Raw genomic sequence first — 24,917 nt, forward strand, 5'->3', positions numbered from 1 at the left:
GGAGGAGCAAAGAGTTGTCGTCTGATGCCGTACACCATTTCCAGAAGTGAGTCTTCGTGGACAGGGGGAGGGGGGCATGTTGCTCTCTTGTGGGGCCGTTCAAAGGGGCTTGCATCCCACCCCACGGCTCCCCGCTATGGGGAATGCATCAGGGAGCGGCTAGATTGGGGATTTCTTCCTAGACTCATTCCTGCCTCACCCCGCCTAATTTATCTCCCTTCTTGACATGAGTCCAAAACGTTGATAAAATTGGCACAGCGTCGCTGAGGGCACCCACTTTAATTCTTTTTGGAAAAGAAGGAAACACCAGTTTTATCCGGCGAGCAAACCTGGCCATGTGACCATATTGGAGGAGTGGGGAGCAGACAGAATGTCGCATGAGAACTCCCAGGCGTGAAACATTTAATGATTTATTGCAAATGCATCGAAAGGGGGGGGGGGCGTTTCTAAACTCGTCACGCTGTTGGAGAGAGGGTAGCCCACCTTTTCTACTCAGGGGGGTTGATAACATAAAGCAAAAACTTAGGATTGCGATGTGGGATTGCTCTGACTTGGGTAGCCCGTGCTACCCTGCAGGGTCGACCTGGATGAGTATTTGGATGGGAGACCCCCAAGGAATACCAAGATCATGACGCAGAGGATGGCAACAGCAAGCCACCTTGGGACATCTCCTGCCTTGAAAACCTCACGGAGTCACCATAAACCAGCGGTGACTTGCCAGCCCTTTTCACCACCAGCGCACGACAACTGAGTCATCAACAAGACAAAACACAGGCATTTATTAGAACCGCAACAAGAACAACAGTTGATAAGAGATTTGGCAAAGAGGCATAAAACCGTCAGTGTGGATTAAGGCAGGGGTAGTCAACCTGTGGTCCTCCCGATGTTCATGGACTACAGTTCCCATGAGCCCCTGCCAGTAAATACAGCAAATGCTGGCAGGGGCTCGTGGGAATTGTAGTCCACGAAGATCTGGAGGACCACAGGTTGACTACCCCTGGATTTAAGGTACCATTATGCAAAAAGGGTAATAGTTCCTAAAGCTTTTCCAAGTGGTGTTGACAGGTTTCCAGAAGGCCAAATACACGGGGCCATAAAGGACTTCCCAAGGAGTGAAGTTCCACAATGAGGGGACACACACACACACCAAGCCCTGCCCTACATATCTCCCAACCTCACCATGTGGAACAGGAACTAGAGACTTGATCTGCAGTCATGAGCAGAATTCCCAGTGCAGGGTGAACAACTGTTACGTACAAGCTGTGGATCACCTAGAGCAAAACAGCCAGGAGGGACCAGGAGATCCAGCGTGGTGTGGTTAAGAGCAGCGGCTTCTAATCTGGTGAGCCCAGTTTGGTTCCCCGCTCCTCCACATGCATCCAGCTGAGTGACCTTGGGCTAATCCCAGTTGCTCTCAGAGCTTTCTCAGCCCCACCTCCCTCACAGGTTGTCTGTGGTGGGGAGAGAAGGGAAGGTGATGGTTAAGCTGCTTTGAGCCTTCTTTGGGTAGCACTGCCTTTCTCAGCTTTTTTACCATTGAGAAACCCCAGGAACATTTTCCAGACTTCGAGAAACCCCAGAAGTGGCACAATCATGCAGAATATGGTTGGGAAGGAGAGCTGTGGACACGCCCACCTGGGGCCCCTCCCCTTCCCACCCCTCCAGGCCCATCACTGGCCATTTTGGGATGTGGGGGGGAGGCAGGTCGACATGACCATATACAGTCATATCCCCTGCTAAATCTTTGATGCACTTAAAAATATATACAAATTAATTAACTCCCACCCATTCAGGGAAGCCGTCAAGAAACCCCAGGGTGTCACGAACCCCTGGTTGAGAAAGCACAGGGTCGTGCAAAGCGGGGCGTAAAAACCAACTCTTCTCCGAACGAAATTCCTTTGCCATGCATCATCACCTGTGTCCTTTGAGAGGCTTGGGGGGGGTATTTGGGGAGTGGCCGCCTGATACAGGCCCAACTCACACAGCTCTCTGGCACCCGCTGGATTTGTTCTCCCTGAAGGCGTGGTACAAATTCTCGGAGTTTAGGAGGAATTTCCCACAGAACTAATTGCGGCTGCCCTGGGTTCTGTTTGTTCTTCATATTTTCAGTTTGGGAGCTGGGCAGGCAGCCATGAATTCACACCTTATCTTTCTCAAGGACATGACAGAAAAGAACATTGCGAAGGCAAAACAAACGGGTGTTTTGCAGGGACGGTCAGGCCTGTTTTCCTCCGATCGTCTGTGCCCTTAATAGAGCCAGCGTGGCACAGTGGTTAAAGAGCAGTGGATTATGATCTGGAGAACCGAGTTCGATTCCCCCCCTGCTCCTCCACATGAAGCCTTTGGGAGAATTTTAGGCTGACCACAGTTCTCTCTGGTTGCTCCCAGCCTTACCTACTGCACAGGGTATCTGTAAGCTGCTTTTGAGGGTCTTTTGGGAAGAGAATATAACGGCATAAAAACCTACTCTTGTGCATGGTGTACTTAAGAGTCACATCCTCGAATCTGGAGAACCGGATTGGATTCTCCCCTCCTCTGCCACATGAAGCCTCCTGGGTGACCGTTGGCCAATCCCAGTTCTCTTCGAGCTCGCAGCCCCTTACTTATCTCACAAGGTGCCTGTTTTGGGGAGAGGAAGGGAAGGTGACTGGAAGCTGCTTTGAGATTCCTTAAGGTAGAGAAAAGCGGGGTATGAAGAACAACTCCCGCAGTCAGGCAACAGAATCATTACCCACCCACTGGAAGCTTGTTGAACGGAGTAAATAGTGAGTAGACGTAGTGTTCTCTGTGGTACGTAAATCTGACGTACTTTGCACGGGGGTACCTGCATCATTCCGTCAGGCTTGACATCCTAGTACTAGCCCATCCCACTCCCTGGTAAAGGTTCATTGGAAGAATCTAAGTTCAGAGCACAAACTCATACAGAGATTCGGTGGGCAGCCTCTGGGTATTGGTAATTGCTGTGGTATCTCTGATCGTAGGGTGAAATGACACCCTGGGCAAAGACGTGGCAGAAATCGCTGCCCAGGTGGATGCTCGCTGGCGGTATTCCTTGGAGGTCTCCCACCCACCTACTAGCTTAGCTTCTGAGATCTGAGAAGATCAGGCTAGTGGGCATTGGCTACACGAAAAAGAAGAGTGGGTTTTTATACCCTGTTTTTCACTGCCCTAAGAAGTCTCAACAACCAACTTTTCCTCTCCCCACAACAGACACCCTGTGAGGTAGGGGAGGCTGAGCGAGCTTTGACAGAACTGCTCTGTGAGATCAGCTCTAACAGGACTGTGACTAGCCCAAGGTCACCCAGCTGGCTGCACGTGGAGGAGCGAGAAATCAAACCTGGCTCGCCAGATTAGAAGCTGCCACTCTTAGCCACTACATCACTCTGACAGTACCCTGGACAGAGACCTTTTGTTCCCCTTCTGCTTCCTTGTCCTTTCCCCCTTTGGGAGATCTGTGTAGTTCTGCTATAGAATACATGGGAGGTCACAGTGACTATTACTCAATGCATGATTTGGGCATTGCCTGTTTAGGGCTCAGATTTCTTGGATTACGGGCTCCCCGAGATTTCCACCCTGTGTTGCAGAACCAGGCTGACTGCATAGTCTGCCTTCCACCCGTACTTGCATGGCAAGTAAAGACATTTGACAGACGACGCCATCATTCTCCGACCTGGACAGGTCTACCGGCATTTCTCAGATGCCTCGGCTTCTCTTGCAAACACCAGTTTCTGCTGGCCGATGCTGCATCAGGTGTGCCCCTCCACACACACACATACACCACACCGGTTACATGCATCTAACCCTGTTTGGGCTCAAACGCCTTTTGCCAAATGCAAAAGGACGGTCATCAAAAGCACATTCATGCATGTTTCAAGATTTTCCCTAAAGGCTACCCAAAAATAGCAATAGGTATTCCACATTACACGCATTTAAGCTTCAAAAATAAATTTCCTCTTCCAGCGCTTATGTCCCCCTGCCTTTGGTCCGTGGTTCTGACCCTCAGGTAGATCATGGAGCAAGTCTCAACAGAATACACTGGTTTGGGATCTGTGTGTGTGTGGTTTGTGTTTTTGGCTTGAGGCACAGCCTGCTGTCTGAAGAGCAAGCTTGCCGATCCTTCTGCCTCTCCACGGACCCGTGCGGAACGGAACAGCAAGAGGAGAAGGTGAGGTCGCTCCATGGTGGAGAGATTCTTCTGTGGTTCTCACTTTTGGCTCTTCTACCCAATGTTTGGCTAGTGTCAATTGGCTGCCACTTTCATAGGGTGACCCCGTGTTCTAGTCCTGGGGGAAATGGGAGGAAAGGCCATCCGTTTTCTCTACCCTGTGCATGACCTTGCCATGCCACCCCCTGAAAAGCCTCCAAGACTTGAGTCTGGCCTTCCAGAGCAGGAGCTCCCTCCCCCACCCGTGATCATTCTGGGTTAGGGATGCCAACCTCCAGGCAGGACATGGAGATCTCCAGGAAAACCTCATGCTACAGAGACCCTTGGAGAAGGTGGGTCCTTTGGAGGGTGGACTCTGGGATATTATAACCCACAAAGGTTCTCCTCAGGTTTCATCCCTGCATCTCCAGAATTTTCCCAACCTGGATCTGGCCGCTGTACCCTCTACCCCCTACCCCCTGCCGGTGGCTAGGGAGAAACTGACCACTCTCTTCCAGGGGCTGTTTTCTGCCTCGTCCTTTGCTCTCCCCTTACCTTTTTTGAGATGTGGTATCCAATCCAGTATTCCAAAAGCAAAGCGCCTTGTTCCATGGGTCTTCTGCTTTCGCCCCTTGGGGGAATGGAAGCGCTACAGGAGAACACGAAAACAATATAATAGAGCAAAAGAAACTAGGGCCCATGTGGCCAGAATATGAATCAGTATCGCTAAAAGCACAATGACGAAAGGTGAAGTAAAAAAAGTCTCTTTATTATACTATCAAATCTTCATTCTGAGCAAAATTTCAGAGGGCAGATGTACTAACAGGCAGCCGTGCCTCAAATGGGTCGTTTAAGAAAGAAAAGTTAAAACAGCCATTTCGAGCTTGGCTCTTTCCTCAAGCTGTTTTCAATGCTTCATAGGCTCTGCTGCTGAAGAAATTTTTGGAAACAAGGCCTCAGCAGAAATCTGTTCGGTTTTTCAGCATTGCTTAAAGAAGACACACTTGTCCATGGATTATTTCCCCTGGATTCATTTTTCTTAGAATAAAAATTTGATAATATACTAAAGAGACTTTTTGCATACTCTTTTTTTCCTTCTGCTTTTAAAGATATAGATTCATATTTTGGTCACACAGTTCATTGTATGTTCTGCTCTATTACCCCTTGAGGGGTCAGTTTCATTCTCGGATCATGTGCCATTTCGACGTTTTGTCTGGACTACAAAACCTTGTGTTTTCCTCTCACTGTCCTGCCCCTCACCGCTGCCTCGGCTTTGTTTGTTTGGGAAGAACAAGGCAGACCTGTTTCCTATCAGGGTCAAGATCCTTACACGAGAGGTCAAGAATGTTACAAGCGGCACTGGGTGGGTTGAAGGCAGATCTCCCCCCCCACACACACACACACATAAACACAAGGCATAAGGGATAAGGTGGCGGCTAGCTGGTTGGGAGAAGACCGTTCCCCTTAGCAGACATCTGCTCACTTGATCCCAGGACTGCAAACAAGACAGAGGGAGCATTTCCCCCACCCGCTCGGAGCATCTTCTAGTTTTAGTTAGAAGAAACTTCTTGAGAAGAACCAGTCCCAATTGTGATGGACTTCATCCTGCTGCTGCTGCTGCTGCTGGCCAGTGTGGGGACTTTTGCTCAAATAGGTGATCTAATTCTTTTGTTGCCGTATTTTTTGTCTCTGGAACGATCTTCACGCACCGCTGTTAGCTTGTGGAACTTATGACCACAAGATGACCACTAGATTAGCTTCTAAAAAGGGAGACGAGATGGATTCAGTCCGCTGGTGGATATGAGCCCTGATGGCTGAGAGAAACTTCCATTTATTTTGTTGCCGTATTTTTAATCTCTGGAAATGGACGTTCCATTCAGCCATCAGGGCTTACAACCACCAGCGGACTGAATTGGTCTCGTCTCCTTTTGAAGAATCTAATCTAGTGGCCATCTTGTGACAGGGAGTTCCTCAAGTTAACAGCACCATGTAAAGATCATTTCCGAAAGCAGCCATGCTGGTCTGCAATCAGGGCTAGAGTTGATTCCAGTGGCACCTAAGAGACGAACAAGATTTTTGGCATTTAAGCATGTTCTTATTCTTCAGGGGTTGATGTTTTATTGGACAATTGTGTTTGCCTTAAGCTGCTTAATTTGCTGTGTCCTTATGCTCTGGTTGGTTGTTTCATTTATTTATTTATTAGATTTCTATAACTGCCCTTCTCAGTTCAGCCATCTTGGGGCGGTTTACCACAAGAGTGAAATCATTTAACATTGAAACCATTAAAAATATAACAAATTATCGATTAAACAGCTCCCTTCTTAGTCCAGGATGGGAGAGAACTGCAGAGAAAGATATTGTTCTATCATCTCCCTGGCCTCAACCGAACGCTTGGTGGAAGAGCTCCAGAACTGAGGAGGTTTTAATGAAAAAAACGATTATTATTTGGTGTTTTTAATTATGTTCTATTTTGTCAGCTGCCTCCAGCAGGTTCCCTGGAGGGGCAGCATAAAAATTCTTGGAATCCATAAAAATAAACTCATTCGGGTTCTTTCCCACCCCCTCCCCCCACCCCGGGATCTCCCGATGTGTATTTTCAGAGGTGATCCCGTACGTACCTCAGGTCACAGACCAGGAGTTCAAAGGGAAGATCACCGCCAGTACCTTTGCCCTGGCTCCGCCCAACTGTATCTTCAATTCGTTGGTCAACACCACAGACGAAATCTGGCTGGTCGTTACCTTCGCCAATGGTGAGTCCATACCATCATCAACCCAATGTTCTAGAACAGGGGTAGTCAAACTGCGGCCCTCCAGATGTCCATGGACTACAATTCCCAGGAGCCCCTGCCAGCATTTGATGGCAGGGGCTCCTGGGAATTGTGGTCCATGGACATCTGGAGGGCCGCAGTTTGACTACCCCTGTTCTAGACTGATGGGGCTTTTTTAAAGTCACGTTCGATGGATGATAAACCTCAGAACTTTCAGGTTCTCACTAGCTCCCATGGGCTTGCAAATTATTCTGATTTCCCTTCTTCCGACTTTCCATTTCGACAGCTTTTCCAATTAGGGAGGCTGCTGTGTTGCTTGGGGCGGTGGTTGTGGTGGACTCTAATTGGGAGAACCAGGTTTGATTCTCCACTCCGCCACACGCAGCCAGCTGGGTGACCTTGGGCGAGTCACAGCTCTCTTAGGGCTCTTGTGGCAGAGTAGTTCTCTTAGAGCTTGCTCAGCCCCGCCTATCTCATAGAGTGTCCATTGTGGGGAGAGGAAAGGTGTTTTTAAGCCGCTTTCAGGACTCCTTCGGGAAGTGATAAGCGGGGTATAAAAAAACAGTTTTTCTCTCTCAGCTCTTATAGAGTGTAGGGCAGAAAGAGACGTAGAACACTGGATAATACTGAAGAACTGCTAGCCTTTAGGCAGGACGCTGTTTCTGCTGGCTGCAGAGGAGAGGACACGCAGTAATGGGTTTAAACTTCAAGTACAACGATATAGGCTAGATATCAGGAAAAAGTTTTTCACAGTCAGAGTAGTTCAGCAGTGGAATAGGCTGCCTAAGGAGGTGGTGAGCTCCCCCTCACTGGCAGTCTTCAAGCAAAGGTTGGATACACACTTTTCTTGGATGCTTTAGGATGCTTAGGGCTAATCCTGCGTTGAGCAGGGGGTTGGACTAGATGGCCTGTATGGCCCCTTCCAATTCTATGATTCTATGATTTAAAGATTTCATGGATTTCTAGATGAACCAAGTCAAAATGACTTTCTGGTTCCTGTTCTAGTAACCCTTTATTTATGAAGCAACTTTCCCCAAGATGGCAAGAGGTACCTCTGCTGAAAGGTTGGGGGGAAATGCAAATATATATATATTTAGATACAGTTGAAAATGAATCTGCAGCTAGACTATAGACTCCCCGGTCAGCTGGCAAACTCAAGGATGGCAAACGTCTCTGTACTTAGAGATCATTCACTCAGTTAGCCAAATATCTGTCTGAGTGCCAAAAGCTGTCCGTTTGTTTTGCTTCCTTTCCTAGTGATGCTATGGGCTGCCTTGCGTAGTAGACCTTGAGCAAAATTCAGCAGAGCTGCTGCAGGGCCAGGGTACCAATCCAGGACATGGTCCCCAATTCCCCATCTCCAGTCTACTGAGATCAGCCACTGATATCATTGGGCTTCCATTATCACCACACCCTGCTTCCTCCTTTCTCCTTGCTTCCACAGCGACCAGCAGCTTCAAAAACCCGACAGATCCGCAGGAAATCCCACTATACGAAAACTTGCGCAGCACGCTTGCATACATGACAATGAAATCCACCGTCTCCCAGTACCCATGCGACAAAGCAAAATCCGGGAGCGTGCTCCGGGTTGGCAACGAATCGACTTGCAAGAGTGACGGCGGCCTGACGCCCTGCAACGGACTGCTGCCCTCCCCAGGACCTTACAGGTGAGCTTGGGCAGAGAGGAACTAACTGATCAGTTTGCTTGGGCAGCACCATAATTTCACTTTGCTTTTGTTCCGGTGTGAACAGGGGCAACCAGAGAGCCAGTTTGGTGTAGTGGTTAGGAGTGTGGATCACCGGGTTCAATTCTGCACTCCCCCACATGCAGCCAGCTGGGTGACCTTGGGCTCACCACGGTGCTGATTAAACTGACTGGGCCAGTCCCAGTTTTCCCAGTTTTCTCTCAGCCTCCCCTACCTCACAGGGTGTGGGGAGAGGAAAGGGAAGGGGATTGTAAGCTGCTTTGAGACTCCTTAGGGTAGAGAAAAGCAGCATCTAAGAATCAACTCTTCTTCTTCTTCTTCTTCTTCTTCTTCTTCTTCTTCTTCTTCTTCTTCTTCTTCTTCTTCTTCTTCTTCTTCTTCTTCTTCTTCTTCTTCTTCATGGGCTAGACCTGAAGACAAAACTTGAAGTTTAAACGGGGCGGTGGCTTCTTTGTCCACCCCGCCCCCAGTTGAGCACAGAAGTTTATTTGTTTGCCGTTCTCATAGCACCGTGCCCTGAATCTGTCTCAGATATTAAACAGCCACGCCAAACCTAGCTATTTTGAAGCCCGGGGCCAAAACAGTTTCTGACACCCAGGGCCATCCCTCCGCCAGGATGCCGATGCAAGGGCAGATCCGTTGGACTGGATTTTCTAGATCGTTGTCTGTGCAACAGAATGGAAAGAGCAGAACAGAACAGACTCCCTGCGAGGAGGCTGGGCTTGGTTCCTGGTTCCTGATTCGTTCCTGGTGTGTGACTTCTTCGTGAAGTCAACCAAAGACATGGAGGAGAGTTTGAAAGCTCAGAACCCCAAAATAAGGCCTGGCCCCCATCAACCATGCGTCCTCACATTCAGGGGACTCTCCCCTTTGAGAGGACACATGCTGTTTCCTGGTCCAAAGTCCAGGACTCATGGCAGCTGCTCCAAAGTGGGATGCCCCCAGAACAATCAGGCAGTCACTGGGGCCTGGCGGGACCGCCAAACCATCTCTGGACCACCCCAAATGACATATCCCCACACTCAGGAGACTGTCCCCGCAAGAGTCAGGAACCCCAAAGATGAGCTGCAAAACAATATTTAAAAAATCAATACAAATATTTATTCAACAAAGTGCACCAATAATATATTAATAAACAAAGTAAAAACAACACATAGCTGACTGTACGTGACAGAACAGACCAAACGCATTCCGACCCACAGGGGTCTTCCTCAGTGGTCAATAGATGGTGTGAGATGCTCTCTTGTATAAGAACTAAATCTAAAGCAAACTGTGGCCCTCCAGATGTCCATGGACTACAATTCCCATGAGCGCCCCCCTCCAGCATTCGCTGGGTGGCAAAGAAAAATCTGTTCAGTGTAGCTCCAACTAGTCTTTCTAAAGTATCTGAAGACCACCTTCTAAAATATGTCTTATCTGAGGCCACCACCCTCAGCTTTTCCCTAACTCTACACCAAGAGTGCATTTCCACGTGTGTCGGGAAAAAGCCGGACATACAGTGGCAGCTGAAAGCCAGGTGTCTGGTTTGTTGTATATTATCACGTGAACCTGCATAATACGGAAAATACTATTTGAGCATGACTGAGCATGACATACTGGGAGTTCCTTTTTGTGCTTTAAGGGAGACAGTGAGAGCTACAGGAAATGGCTGTTTCTTGAGATGGGAAGCCCCGTTTCATTCATTGGCCAGTACCTTCCTTGCCTGCACAGATGGCGATTTATAGACTAGCGTGGCACTTTTGATTGTACCACGATGACTTAACACGTATCCTTGTGGAATTGCGAACGGACCTGATGTGATGAGGAATAATGGGGTTTGGGCCAGCGAGCCACTGCTTCACTGCTATCAGGTCGAGGATTTAGGGACCCTCCCTAAAAGTTGAGCCTGACCACTTATCCCCTGGAGTGCTCCAAAGAAAGTTAAGAACAGCGACCCTTTGCAGCCAAGCAAAAGCCTAGGGATGCCAACCTCTGGGTGGGACCCGAGGATCCCCTGGAATTATCCCTAGTCTAGAGATCAGTTCCCCTGGCAAAAAAGGATGTTCAGGGGGGAAGGTGTGAACTCTGTGACATTGTATCCCACTGAAGTTCCTGTCCTCCTCAGGCCCCATTCCCAAATCTTCAGGTGTTTCCCAACCTGGATCTAGAAAACCTACCTCCCACGCCTCACCAGAGGGCAGGGGGAACCTGGAAGTCCTGCAAATGCCTAATTTTGCCACGTCTTGGTTATTCTCTTCCTGTAGTTCTTTAATATGCTGGTTAGACTGCTCTATGTGTGTACAGGGGCATACGTATATATGTATTTTGTATGTGTATTTTAATCTCGACATGGTTTGCCAAACATCTGGGGTTCAATCAGCTTCCGGGAAATTTGTCAGAGTAGGTTGGGGCCCAGTGATAACATTGCAGTCTAGCAGGGAATTGCTTATTTTGTAAAAAAAAATCTGTTCTGTTTCATTTTTAGAGTGAAATTCCTCGCCATGGACTCTAAAGGCACCAAGGCAGAGACAAGATGGTCTGGTCCGATCACACTGAAGAAAGGTACGGCAAACCAAAACAGGGGCTTCTCAAACAGAGTGGGGGTTAGATTCTGGAGGGTCACCATGTTGGTCTGAAGCAGCAGAACAAATCGAGAGTCCAGGGTTACCTTTAAGACCAAGGTTTAAGCTTTCGTGTGCAAGTACACATTAAAAAAGTAGTGCTTGGAACTCAGATAGCGCTGGAGTGATCTGCTAGACAAGTGGACTTGTAAACGTTGATGTGTGGACCCTCCCCAGAAAAAGATTTTTGAGTGTTTGTTTGTGATGCCCCCGATAACAGTTACTGGCCCTCCTTCGTAGCGACGGTGTTGTTCGCTTTGGTGTTTTTATTGAATGATTCGTTTTAAATATCTTTTTAATTGTTCAAATGTTTTAATGTTTTGTTACATTCCACGCACCTTGGGGACCATGATTGGGTGGAAACATGGCGGGAAAAATGTGTTTAGTAATAATAAATAAATAAGTTTGGCCTCTCAGTGGCAGACTACCAGGAAGCCACGGGGCACCATGGACAGCGTCCTGAGTGAAGTAATGTGACCCATACAGTATGTTCCCTCTAAGTCAGGAGTAGTCAACCTGTGGTCCTCCAGATGTCCATGGACTACAATTCCCATGAGCTCCTGCCAGCGTTAGCTGGCAGGAGCTCATGGGAATTGTAGGCCATGGACATCTGGAGGACCACAGGCTGACTACCCCTGCTCTCAGTGGTGTGAGCTACTCATGAACCCAGGAAGCCCCATTCAGCAGCAGTCTGGAGCTGCAAGGGGTATCCCATAGCCAGTTGCCCATTTTAAGATTGCAGCAGTTCTGTTCTGTTCAGGATGTGACCTGTCTTTGGCTGGCCGAGTCGGCCCTTGGGCATCCTTGCACAACAATTGACCTACAATCACCGTTTAACTAGATGGGCCTTTCTCAACTTTTTGACCCTTGAGAAACCCCTGAAACATTCTTCGGGCTTTGAGAAACCCCAGAAGTGGTGCGATCATGCAGAATATGGTTAGGAAGCATCACTGTGGACACATCCACCTGGGGCCCCTCCCCTCCCCACCCTCTCCAGGCCCTTCATTGGCCATCTTGGGAGGGGTGGGTGGGTCAACATGACTACATAGGGTCGCGTCACCTGGTAAATGTTCAATGACTTTAAAATATATATTAAAAAATCAATTAACTCCCACCCGTTCAGGAAACCCTTCCAGGGCAGTCAGGAAACCCCAGGGTTTCACAAAACCTTGGTTGAGAAAACCTAACCTAGACTGTGGGGCTTGTTGATAATCAGGGTTGCCCAAGAAGTTGATGACGGGTTGGGAGCTGGATCCAGGACCTGCCATCCCTTCCTCTTTGTCATCCATTCCAGCTCAGACTTGGCAAGCGGTGGACACCTGGCCGGGACGTCGCAGTGGAGACATGATTGTCATCACGGTCATCCTCTCTGTCCTCTGTGGGGTCGTCACCCTTGGCTTCCTTAGCACTGTCTGCTACGAATGGTAAGGGCCCTGCAGGTGAGAATCCTAGAGCTGTGCAAGGAGCATTTAAGCCACACGATCCCCATGCTGTAATTCCGGGGGGTCCCCAGGTCCCACATGGAAGCTGGCATCCCAATTTTCCCATGTCCCTGAACAACAGCACCACCACATTGTTCCCCATGTCATCTTCTGTGGCTCTTGATGTTCTCAATATAACGTTTATGGTCTGTGGCCAAAGGCCATTACAATATGACACACATCGCATAATGTAGATGTAAAGGTCAGCATTGAAAGAATCTAAGCAGAGAGTAGAATCATAGAATCATAGAGTCGGAAAGGGCCACATCTAGCCAATAACATTCTACACATTGTTTAAAGCCAGTACCGCGGTTCCTATCCTCTGCTATCCACCAGAACCAAATCAAATGCTAAAATAAAAGCATTGTTCTCTTTAGATGCATTCTAGCTCGTCTTTTCTTGGCTGCTAAAGCCAAGAGTGACACTTTCGTAAGACACAAATAGATCAGTGTCAACTGATGAGAGAAGGATTTAGGCTCCCTAAAAGTGCTGTAAGAAATTTAGAATCATAGAGTTGGAAGGGACCTCCTGGGCTATCGGGTCAACCCCCTATACTATGTAGGACACTCTCAAACCTATTGCTCATCCACTGTAACCTGCCAACCCCTTAAGCCTTCACAGAATCAGCCTCTCCATCAGATGGTAATCCAGCCTCTGCTTAAACATTTCCAAAGATGGAGGACCCACCACCTCCCGAGGAAGCCTGTTCCACTGAGGAACCGCTCTGACTGTCAGGAACTTCTTCCGGATGTTTAGATGGAATTTCTTTTGCATTAATTCCATCCCCTTGGTTCTGGTCCATCCTTCCGGGGCAAGAGAGGACAACTCTGCTCCATCGTCTACATGGCACCCTTTTAAATACATTAAAATCGTTGTCAGATCCCCTCTCAGTCGTCTCCTCTCCAGCCTTTATAGAAAGAGGACAAGATAACATATTGTGCGACTAGTCCTCTGGACCTGAAGCCTGGCAGTTGCCAAGGTGTGAAACCATCAGTCTTTGGGAGTAACGTCCAGCTAGCAAAGCCATAGGCATGGTCTGAAACCAAATTGAAGTCAAGGCGATGAGGGGAGATATTAACTAGCTATTGCCTTGAATTGACTTTAAAGGTGCCATTGGATTCTGTGCTACTTCAGACCAACATGGCTGTCCACCTGAATTAACCAGCTGTGTTAACCTCGGAGACGGTAATATCAGTTCTCTCTTTCAACAGTTTCAAGCTTTGGAGGAACAGCCCCCCGGAGACCGTCGAGCAGCGGCATCAGGATCCCTTCCAGACGAGTCACTACGACACCCACCACATCCCCCCTACCCCTCCTGTGCGCCCTCCAGCCCCGGTGGACATCACTACCTCTTCTTAGAACCTGACCTGCACGCTAGTTTATTTCCCCTCCCCGTCAGACTTCCCCGATTCTTTCTCTTTCTCTCCACCGCCAGGCCCACCCACCTCCTCCTGCTGGGTTACTCTCCAGACCTATCTTATACATTTTTCTCCTGACTGTAATTGGAAAAGCTGGTTTGATTCCCTGCTCCCCCACATGCAGCCAGATGGGTGACCTTGGGCTCACCACAACACTGATCAAGCTGTTCTGACCGAACAGTAATATCAGCCTCATCTTCCTTACAGGGTGGGGAGAGGAAAGGGGAGATGATTAGAAGCCACTTTGAAACTCCTTTGGGTAGAGAAAAGAGTCATATAAGAACCAGCTCTTCTTCTTCTAGATAGGTAAGTTTGCCATCTCCAAATGGCAACACAAGAAGGAAGGCTGGTTGATCAGCAAAGCAAAGACCAGCAGGTATCTCTTCGCTAAAACTGCTCCAAGATGCTCAGGGGAATAAATACAGATTCAGGAGGGTCATCCTGTTGGTCTGAAGCAGCAGAACAAAGTTTGAGTCCAGGGACACCTTTAAGACCAACAGTTTTATTTAAGGAGCAAGCTTTCCTGTGCCACCCACGCTTCCTCAGACAATAAACCACCAGGCTGCATATATAAGGGGAGGGTAAATTAGTAAACAGCATCACAAAAAGATCCAACAAATACGCAGTAGAATCACAGAATTGGAAGGGACCTCCAGGGTCATCGAGCTCAACCCCCTGCAGAACACAGGAAATTCACAACTAATGAAAGTGTTTAGCCAATGCTAGAAGAGCAAGCTGAGTTTATCAGGTTATCAGATCTTTATCCGGGGTATGTGTGTGTTTCTCTTCTCTGTCTCCTGCTTGCCTGCAGTCCTCAAATTTAGGAGGTGCTGGGCAAGCGTGCTTAGGCAGTGCTAATGTTTGCAATACTCAGTCTTCCAGCATCCTTCCCCCCAGTGCATGTCAGCTCATCGGGTCCCAGAACCAAACGCACGGGCGCTTCAGCTGCATTCTTGCACCTCATGCATGCTCCTGACCTTCTGACGGGCGTGTGTTTGTTTTCTTTTCTCAACGGGATGGGTTTCCGCAGGGCAAAAAGCCGCTTGCTGCTGGGTGGGGCTGTGAGGCCTGTTCTTTGAGAAGGAGGGCTGTTCTGCTTCTTTTTTTTTAAATCTCTGGGAGCGGTTGGTGGCATTGTTTCTTGGGACTGTGTTGACAGCTGTACGTCAGGCAGAAATCCCGACCAAGAGGTGTTCTTGTTTATGTAATTAACTTGCGGAATTCCCTGCCACAAGACGCCGTGAAGTCTGTAGGATTGCCAACCACCAGGAAATTGCTACAGATCTCTAGAGCAGGGGTAGTCAAACTGCGGCCCTCCAGATGTCCATGGACTACAATTCCCAGGAGCGTTTGCTGGCAGGGGCTCATAGGAATTGTAGTCCATGGACATCTGGAGGGCCGCAGTTTGACTACCCCTGCTCTAGACTACAGAGATCAATTTCCCTAGGAGATAATGGCTGCTTTGAAGGATGGACTGCAGGACGTTATGCCCACCAAGCGGGATTGCCAACCTCCTGGCGAGCGTAAAACTGTCTGGGGCACAATAAAGGTTCTAATACCAAAACACCTCTTTCTGCTTCTTTGAATTATTTCAAGAAAGAGTTGTGCAGGGAAATCAATAGTCAGTTAATGGTTGAACCGGCTTCCGGTAATAACCATTTTCAGGACACCTTCATCAGGACTGAGGTCCGGAATTAAGACCTGCATCAAGAAAACTTCTTTCATAGGCAAGCGCCTCACTTTGAGCTAAAGACGACAGAGACCAGTTCCCCTGGAGAAAAGACCTGCTTGGAGTAGTGGTTAGGAGCACGGACTTCTAACCTGGCGAGCCAGGTTTGATTCCCCGCTTCTCCCCCACATGCAATCAGCTGAGTGACCTTAGGCTCACCACGGCACTGAGAAAGCTGTTCTGACCAAGCAGGAATATCAGGGCTCTCTCAGCCTCACCTCCCTCACAGGGTGTCTGTTGTGGGGAGAGGAAAAGCAAGGCGACTGTAAGCCGCTTTGAGACTCCTTCAGGGAGAGAAAAGCGGCATATAAGAGTCAACTCTTCTTCTTCTTCAGTAATATCAGGGCTCTCTCAGCCTCTCCTACCTCACAGGGTGTCTGTTGTGGGGAGAGGAAAGAGGAAAGGGAAGGCAAGCCTACCTCTTAGGACTGTTGTGTGAATAACACAAAGAATGACACATAACAACTTGAACATTCCAGCAGAAGAGCAGGATAAAAAGGAACTAAATAAAACAACAGAACAGGGCCGGGCTAGAGCATGTGTCAAGAGGAATTCCACCTCTGCCGCATAAACATGCCACTGCCCCGCACACACAGGGGATCAGAAGCAGGTATTGTTCCGCAGCAGGGCTTAGCTTTCCTCCTTTCGAGAAATGAATCACTGCTCAACGCCTTGCCGGTCCAGGTGAGGAACATTCCACCCCATCAATCCCACCTTGGCACGGCTGAATGGTTCTCTTGACTGTGCACGATCCATCCCTCCCTCTCCCAAACCAGGCAGACTCGTTTCTGCCTTTCTGCCGGCCCTCTCAGTTGAGGTGAGATGGGAAGGGGGGGGGCGATTGAGACTGTGCAGGTAAATGACAAATGGAGGAGCAGGTGTGGGCGAGGCCCCAGGAGGCAGGACCACAAGGAGAGAGGAGACCGTTCAGCTCCTTTACCCGCTGGCTTTTTTGTGGGAGAGGCTGGCAGAGGCCGGGGTCACCGGTGCAATGGGTTTCGTGGTGACGATCCTGGTGCTGATGGCTGTTGGTGCTCACGCCAGATACAGTAAGTCCTTCTTTGGCGGCAGAGGGGGTATTAGCATTTGGGAGAGTTTCACAGAAGATGAAACAAAGGCTTCTAAAGTGAGCGGGGGGGGGGGGGCTGTCATCAAATTGCAGCTCCAAAGAGACCTTTGGAGGTGAATTGCCATTGCTTGTCTCGGAGTCGCATACCTGGACTTCCTTCGTGGTCTCCCATCCAAATATGAACCAAGGGCTGGCCCTAAGCTTCCCTGGCTAGCCTAGATTGGGGGTCGTCAAACTGTGGCCTTCCAGATGAACGCTGGCAGGGGCTCATGGGGATTGTAGTCCATGGCCATCTGGAGGGCCGCAGTTTGACTACCCCTGGCCTAGGTTATCCAGGTCAGGGCCTCCTGAAGTGCCCCAACCAAGAAAGAGCAGATTTTGCCCATTCTGTCCCTGGATTTTTCTGTATTGTGTCTTTGTGCTGCAACCCTCCATTCCAGATTTGCTGGGAGAAACAGGAGCTTGTGGAATCGGAACAGGCACAGATTGCAACAGGTTTCCATGCCTGGACCCTGTGTTTTCACTCCCTTTTGCATTACCAATTACTCCCTTGGACTCTGACAAACCCTTGCAGAAAGCATCTGTTTTGGGTTTCTCAGGTACAAGTATCTCCTGTCTCATTTTGTGTGGTCATTTCCGGACGCACAAGCGTGCTCCTGTGCCTGAGTTAAACACGATGTTCCAAAGAATCATTTCTTACCGTCTGTCTTCATGGAAAGTAAGGGGACATTTGTTCTACTCCAATTGTGACTGGCCAGATCCCAGCAAAGCATTCCCTAAGACACAAGTGTTGGGCTGGTTCCAGCTTCCAATTAGCTTTTCCCCGGGTGAAAAAGGAGAACTGGGTTTTGTACCCCGCTTTTCTCGAGAAGCTTCAAAGCGGCTTACAATCATCTTCCCACAACAGATACCCTGTGAGATAGGTGGGGCAGAGAAAGCTCTGAGAGAACTGTGACTGACCCAAGGGCATCTAGGGGCTTCATTTGGGGGAGTGGGGAAATCAAACCCAGTTTTCCAGATTAGAGGTCACCGCTCTTAACCTCTGTACTAGACGGGCTCTGAGCACTGATAGGAGTTTGCCAGGGAAATTTTCAAACTGAAATGTAACAAAATGATTGAAATATTTAAATGATGCTACCAAAATTTAAAGAGTGTGAGCAAAACATGGACAAACACGTTGACACCGTATACAAACCGGGGGGGGGGGGCAAGGTACACATAGAGGGTTTGTCCATTCTTAAATAAGCCACATTTGTAGCATAGCAGCATTAAAAACTCATGCTTTCTTAACCAGGGTTTCATGAAAGACTGTGGTTTCTTGACGTCCCTGGAAGGGTTTTCTGAATGGGTGGGAGTTAATTACTTTTAAATATATTTTTTTAATTTGTTAAACATTAATCAGGTGGTATGACCATATATAGAGCCTCTTGTGGCGCAGAGTGGTAAGGCAGCCATCTGAAAGCTCTGCCCATGAGGCTGGGAGTTCGATCCCAGCAGCCGGCTCAAGGTTGACTCAGCCTTCCATCCTTCCGAGGTCGGTAAAATGAGTACCCAGCTTGCTGGGGGGTAAACGGTCATGACTGGGGAAGGCACTGGCAAACCACCCCGTATTGAGTCTGCCATGAAAACGCTAGAGGGCGTCACCCCAAGGGTCAGACATGACTCGGTGCTTGCACAGGGGATACCTTTACCTTTACCTTTATGACCATATATGGTCATGTTGACCCACCCCCTCCAAAAATGGCCAACGATGGGCCTGGAGGGGGCGGGAAGGGGAGGAGCCTAGGCGGGCGTGTCCACAGTCCCCAACTGCACGATCGTGCCACTTCTGGGGTTCCTCAAAGCCTGAAGAATGTTTCAGGAGGAGTTTCAGTGGTAAAATGGTTGAGAAAGGCTGGTCTAGATAAACAGGCTATATTTAAATACGAGGGGCAAAAATGTTTCCAAAGGAAAATAAGCACTGGAAAAGTTCCCACCCCACATCAGTGGTGCTGAGCCTGCCTTTGTAAAAGCAGGTGGGGGGGGCATTTTTAGCATGATTGAAGTGAAAGGAATTAACCCTTCCTTCCCAAAAACATGGTCTGTGTCCACATTGCCCCCCCCACACACACACCCGCAATATAGAGATTGCATGAATTTGATCACAGATCCCCAGCAGTCATGGGCAGGTTGGCCCTTCCTCAAGAGTTTAGGATGGAGAGACTAAATTGGCTTGATCTTGTCCCTGTCACTCCCCAGGAACTCTGGCTGGCTATATGCCTCACATCACCCACCGGGAGATGGAAGGGAAGATCACCACGACCACGTTTGTCCTGGAACAACCCCGTTGCAACTTCAGCGATGTTGGAGAAGACGACCGAATCTGGCTGTTGGTGGCCCGCAGCAGCGGTAGGTTGGGCTAAGTCATAAAAGGTAAAGGTATCCCCTGTGCAAGCACTGAGTCATGTCTGACCCTTGGGGTGACGCCCTCTAGCGTTTTCACGGCAGACTCAATACGGGGAGGTTTGCCATTCCCTTCCCCAGTCATTACCGTTTACCCCCCAGCAAGCTGGGTACTCATTTTACCGACCTCGGAAGGATGGAAGGCTGAGTCAACATTGAGCCGGCTGCTGGGATTGAACTCCCAGCCTCATGGGCAGAGCTTTCAGACTGCATGTCTGCTGCCTTACCACTCTGCGCCACAAGAGGCTCATTGGGCTAAGTCATAGAATAGAATCCTAGAGTTGTACCAGGCCGTTCTACATGTAGTTTAAAGCCATAACTGTGGGTCAGTTCAGTGTTTTGTCACCTTCTTGTTACACCTCCCCACCCCCCTTACGAATGAATTGCTTTCCACATTTTCTTTGCAGCTGTTAACGAAGTTAAGCTGCCTGAAGCTCCTCAGGATCTACCCTACCAGATGTTTAAGAATAACTCCTATTATATGACCCTGAACACGGCCGCTGGTAGCTACCCTTGCCCTGCTTCACCAGATGAGATTACCGTTCTACGGGTTGGAAGCGAGACCTCGTGTGCAGACAATGCCTCGAAACCTGACTGCAATGGCCCACTCCTGGGCCCTGGGCCCTACAGGTAAAGTTACCCCCATTTCCCAAACCTCTGAAGCATTTCTCTTGTGTCAGGAAGGAAAATACCGGCATACTACTGCTGACTTTACCTGAGCAGGTCTCTTTTTCCAAGCCAAGCCTAGTTGCCAACCTCCAGGTAATAAGGAACAAGGACCCATCAACTGAGAAGAATCACAGATGAAGAGAAAGATGATGAAACAGCTCTATGCAAACAAAGAATCTTCTTTATCCTAAGTAAACAAATTATAGCAATATCACAGTTTGTTGCCCATTTGTTTTAAATGCTTTAAACAATATATCCAAAGTTGAAAATTATATACAACAAATTATATAGCAAAAATTAGTATGCCTGAGGTATTGTTTATTTAGAAATATAAGCCACTGAGGAAACATTTTCTCCTTGAAAGCGAGTTTAATATTGGATTCTTGTTTTGGCTTTCACGTCTTGAATAAAGAAGATTCTTTGTTTACGTGTAGCCGTTTTGTCAGCTTTCTTCTTGTCCGTGAACTTCAGGAAGGGGCTGGAGATCTCTTGCTATTACAACATATCCCCAGATGATAGAGATCAGTTAACCTGGAGAAAACGGCCATTTTGGAAGGTTGAATCTATGGTGTTATACCCTCTAAGGCAGAACTTGGTTCATTATCTCATGTTTACTGTCCAACATATGAAGCAGAAAGAGAGACATTTCTGAGAAAACAGATTTTGAAATATTCCTCTTTTTGTGGTAGTGTAAGACTAAGATTCTTTTTTGAGCAGTTTATGTCAACATTGTGTTGCTGATGTAGCAAACTTCTCTTTTAATGTTTTTAAATTAGTGACTTTATAGGCGTATGGCTTTGGGGCTATTAAACCTTAAGAAAACTGTATTGTGTCCCCATAATAGCCCCTCCTCGTCTCAAACCTTGTCCCTCAGAGGCTCAACCCACCCCCAAATCTCTATATTTCCCAACCCAGTTGTCACGATGGCAACGTGGAAAGGGAAGGCTCCAGTCAGCTTGTTTTGGAGAAGGACCCCTACATTTGATTTGACCATCTCTTCCTTCTCTCCCTAGAGTCCAGTTTATTGCAGTAAGACCCAATGGGACCATGTTTCAGTCTCGATGGTCAGATGACATCACACTGATTCAAGGTAATTGTGAGCATCTATTGGGTGGTGGGAAGTGCCGTAAAGTAACAGCTCACCTATGGTGACTCGGTAGGATTTTCAAGGCGAGAGAAGAACAGAGGTGGTCTGCCATTGTTTGTCTCTGCGTAGGATGTCCTTGGTGGTCAGTTTGGTGTAGTAGTTAGGAGTGTGGACTTCTAATCTGGCGAGCCGGGTTCAATTCTGCGCTCCCCCACATGCAGCCAGCTGGGTGACCTTGGGCTCGCCACGGCACTGATAAAACTGTTCTGACTGAGCAGTGATATCAGGGCTCTCTCAGCCTCTGTGTCCTTCCACCTCTTTCAGCAGCTATTTTGGGATTATACCCAGCACCATGTGTCAGAACTCCAAAGGCAGATTCGAAAAGGCTGGTGGGAACCCTTGGAATAGAGAAAGGATGAAGGTGTAGTTTGTTGAAGGCTCTAACGAATTAAAGAAGCACTGATTATAATGATCGTTCTCTTTGCCAGGGAGAGACTACACCACTCTTAACACATCGCCCAGGCCGAGGAGCAAGGGAATGATCGCCATCACGTCCATCCTCTCAGTCCTCTTTGCGATCCTGTTGGCCTCCTTTATTGCTGTCCTCCTCTACAAATAGTAGGTGTTCTTATTGTTACCCCCCCTCCCCTCCCAAAAAATGGGAGGTCATGACAAGCTGTGAGGGAAATAATTTGGCTGCAAAGAAAAAAATACCACTCAGGAGGGCAGGAGCATCTCCCAAGGTCAGTCTGCAGGAATTAAAATAGCTTGCAGTTGTTAGTAATCAGCAAAGGGAGCCCTCCTAAATACACCAGAATCTGAACAACACTTAGAGTTCTGAACCAAGGTTGGGCCATCTTATTAAAACCTGAGTGGCATGGCTCACTGACACTGTAATGATTTGTTGATACAATTTTCTACGACTGAGCTTTCTTTGTTTTTAAAAAGTGTCATTTTCACTGTGGAGTTATAAAGGGCAAGGACCAGCCTCACCTTGCTCTTCCAGCTCTTCGATGAAAAGGGAGACTTACTTTTAAAAATGAGCAGTGGGAATTAGTAGGTCATGCTAGCAGGTTATTACAACATTATTGTGCTAAATACCAATCTGTCAAAGAAGCTTTGACTGTGATGTTTTTAAAAAGATGGTAGCAAGTGAACATGAAAAGAGGCCTAGTAGAAGATGATGTCATGTGGATACACCCCCGAAAAAACTTTGCAGTAAAGAAGTCATGATGGAGCACAACTTTTATCTGAAAGATGCCAGTTATCTGTTTTTTTCTAAATTCGTGTTCGGTATGAACTGCTTCTACTATTCGGTGTAGCGTTGTATAAAGGTAAAGGTATCCCCTGTGCAAGGACCGGGTCATGTCTGACCCTTGGGGTGACGCCCTCCAGCGTTTTCATGGCAGACTCAATACGGGGTGGTTTGCCAGTGCCTTCCCCAGTCATTACCGTTTACCCCCCAGCAGCAAGCTGGGTACTCATTTTACCGACCTCGGAAGGATGGAAGGCTGAGTCAACCTTGAGCCGGCTGCTGGGATCGAACTCCCAGCCTCATGGGCAAAGCTTTCAGGCGGCTGCCTTACCACTCTGCGCCACAAGAGGCTCTTGTATAGCGTTGTATAGTCACACCGTATTCCCAGGGACTGGTATCAGTTATCAAGTTATAAGCACCATTAAAGAGTAGGGATTTTGCATCCTCTTGGCTTGCCAACGTCATAACCGATAGAATTTGAAAAAATAATTTTACATGAGAATAACCTATCAGAGAAAGCAGTGTTTTAATAAATTCGTTTATTGAGCGAGCATCAAATGCATAGACCCATCCAACCATCTTGCCCTCTGCATTCACTTTTCCTGTTCTTTCTTCTTCAGTTCTGACAATTGCAGCAACGCTGATAGCACAAGCATACGGGATGCATCGAGTGTGAATCGCTACACCGCCCACCATATGTACAACCAACCTACATCCAAGTCATGAGTTTCTCCATCCTTCTTCGTTCAGATCCAACCCTTGAGTCTCCTCAGCAGGACCAAGATGTGGGGAAGGGGGAGACGGGAGAGTCATAATCCTCTTTCTGTGGAAATCTAAGATTTGGGGTGTCACTATATCCTATTGGCTATATACCAGTTCAACCATGGCCCATGGCATTGCTTGTAATAGTTAGGAGTGGCGGCTTCTAATCTGGCAAGCCGGGTTTGGTTCCCCGCTCCTCCACATGCAGCCAGCTGCGTGACCTGGGGCTAGTCACTGTCCTGATAAAGCTCACAAAGCAGTAATATCAGGGCTTTCTCAGCCCCACCTATATCACAGGGTGTCTGTCGTGGAAGGAGGAAGGGAAGGTGAATGTAAGCCACTTTGAGACTCCTTCGGGTAGTGAAAAGCGGCATAGAAGAACCAACTCTTCTTCTTCTTCTACTTGTGAACTGGTCCCAAAATGCTCAGTGGTTTCTCCTTTAAGACAAGTGTGTAGTTTTATTTAAAGGTTTGTTCCTTCACAAAAAAACAAACAAAACTACCTCGTGGCACTTGTGAACCCCCTATTTCAATACCCTAGTTCAGGGGTCCCCAGCCTTTCTGAACCTGCAAGCACCTTTGTGATTTGGACAACAATGGACAGGTGCAGCCACAAAATGGCAGCCAAAATGGCTGTTGGACAAGGTGGTGCCATCTACAAAATGGCACAAGAGCCAAGCACTGATACAACCCCTTCTGCCCACCCACTCACAGTCGCCCTCAGTTCACAACTGGACTCAGTCACCCTGACCTACCTCGCAGGGCTGTTGTGAGGAGGGGAGACCAATGTAAGCCATAGATCAATAAATGCGTTTGCTCAGGTGAGAGCCCAACTCTGTTATTCTGTGTCAGCCTAATTCAAAGTCATTGCTTTTTCAAAAAACAACAACAAAACCCTGGTTTCCCAGTTAATTGGGAGGGGGGGCATTTCTAAAATGAATTTTAATGGTGCAGATTGCATGATACAGCAGTACACGTACCCCAGGGAACGTCACTTTTTAAAGAAAGAATTGACTGCAAACTTCACTCTGCAACTAGGAATTGCAACATTAACTCAATGCACAGGAGACCTCCTAAGAGGAAGGTGTACAAGATTAAGCAGCGAGCCAGGATCCTTTGGGTATGCTGAAGGACTTTGGCCATAAGTCCCAAGGGTCCCATCTCTTCAGTATGAAACGCTCCTGAATCACTACAAAATATGGAGCTTTGAGGTATCTTGGTGGACCAAGTCAGTTTTGCAGTAAGATCTCCAGAATGTTTAGAAGGACTGTGTGTCTTCTCTTGGCTTTATTCTGTCATTAATTTCCGCTCGGGATCTTCCTGTGGAAGATATTAGATTTTTGTTAACCTGGCTCATCCTAGACAAGCTGAAGAGGTAGCCGCATAACCAGAGATCTTTTCTTTTAACTGCGATGCATTTGTTAAAAAGAGGGCTGTTCTCACATTTCATGAATCGTTGAGTTCCACTTTTGCCATTTAAAGTTTGAGAGAAAAACTCAAATCTGAATTGTGAACTCTGCTCCCATCGAAATGTAAACATCTTAGACTTTTGGTCTCCGTTAGTTCTTTGCTGGGGGAGGGGTGGTGCCTACAGACACCAGGATACGATAAAAGAGGGTGAATCCCTGGCCAGTCCCAGACACTGTACCTGTGTTGATTTAGCAAGCACAGAGCTTGAACCACACTTCTGTTGCCAACTTCCAGGTGATGTCTGGAGACTTCCTGGGATCAGGGGATATCTGGAGAAAATGGCCACTTTGGGGGGTGGAGTTTATATGACACTATAT

At 48.0% G+C, this 24,917-nt stretch overlaps 2 protein-coding genes across 3 annotated transcripts; both read left to right on the forward strand.

Annotated features, from left to right (window-relative positions):
• Positions 1-5,568: 5,568 nt before the first annotated feature.
• Positions 5,569-15,453, forward strand: LOC143824692 (uroplakin-3b-like). 2 transcript variants are annotated; one of them, XM_077312188.1, is made up of 6 exons: positions 5,569-5,798; positions 6,745-6,894; positions 8,357-8,579; positions 11,083-11,159; positions 12,513-12,642; positions 13,911-15,453. In XM_077312188.1, exons 1-6 carry the CDS (start codon positions 5,738-5,740, stop codon positions 14,056-14,058), a joined length of 789 nt encoding a protein of 262 aa, XP_077168303.1. In that variant the 5' UTR covers positions 5,569-5,737; the 3' UTR covers positions 14,059-15,453. The 2 variants fall into 2 exon arrangements, with proteins under 2 accessions (XP_077168303.1, XP_077168304.1); XM_077312189.1 differs by lacking the exon at positions 12,513-12,642.
• Positions 15,454-16,677: 1,224 nt separating this feature from the next.
• Positions 16,678-23,968, forward strand: LOC143824952 (uroplakin-3b-like protein 1). The gene is made up of 6 exons (XM_077312813.1): positions 16,678-16,895; positions 19,154-19,303; positions 19,765-19,987; positions 21,040-21,116; positions 21,602-21,731; positions 22,989-23,968. The coding sequence occupies exons 1-6, from the start codon at positions 16,706-16,708 to the stop codon at positions 23,092-23,094; spliced, it is 876 nt and encodes a 291-aa protein (XP_077168928.1). The 5' UTR covers positions 16,678-16,705; the 3' UTR covers positions 23,095-23,968.
• Positions 23,969-24,917: the final 949 nt, after the last annotated feature.

This window comes from Paroedura picta, chromosome 15 (genome assembly GCF_049243985.1).
Source record: "Paroedura picta isolate Pp20150507F chromosome 15, Ppicta_v3.0, whole genome shotgun sequence".
Lineage (NCBI taxonomy): Eukaryota > Metazoa > Chordata > Lepidosauria > Squamata > Gekkonidae > Paroedura > Paroedura picta.

Excerpts from the sequence above, each read along its gene's own strand:
- LOC143824692 (XM_077312188.1), top strand. The coding sequence starts at position 5,738 with ATGGACTTCATCCTGCTGCTGCTGCTGCTGCTGGCCAGTGTGGGGACT. Across the intron at positions 6,895-8,356 it reads GGTCGTTACCTTCGCCAATG|CGACCAGCAGCTTCAAAAAC; the intron begins GTGAGTCCATAC and ends TTGCTTCCACAG. Across the intron at positions 8,580-11,082 it reads CCCTCCCCAGGACCTTACAG|AGTGAAATTCCTCGCCATGG; the intron begins GTGAGCTTGGGC and ends TTTCATTTTTAG.
- LOC143824952 (XM_077312813.1), top strand. The coding sequence starts at position 16,706 with ATGACAAATGGAGGAGCAGGTGTGGGCGAGGCCCCAGGAGGCAGGACC. Across the intron at positions 19,304-19,764 it reads GTTGGTGGCCCGCAGCAGCG|CTGTTAACGAAGTTAAGCTG; the intron begins GTAGGTTGGGCT and ends TTTTCTTTGCAG. Across the intron at positions 21,117-21,601 it reads TGACATCACACTGATTCAAG|GGAGAGACTACACCACTCTT; the intron begins GTAATTGTGAGC and ends TCTCTTTGCCAG.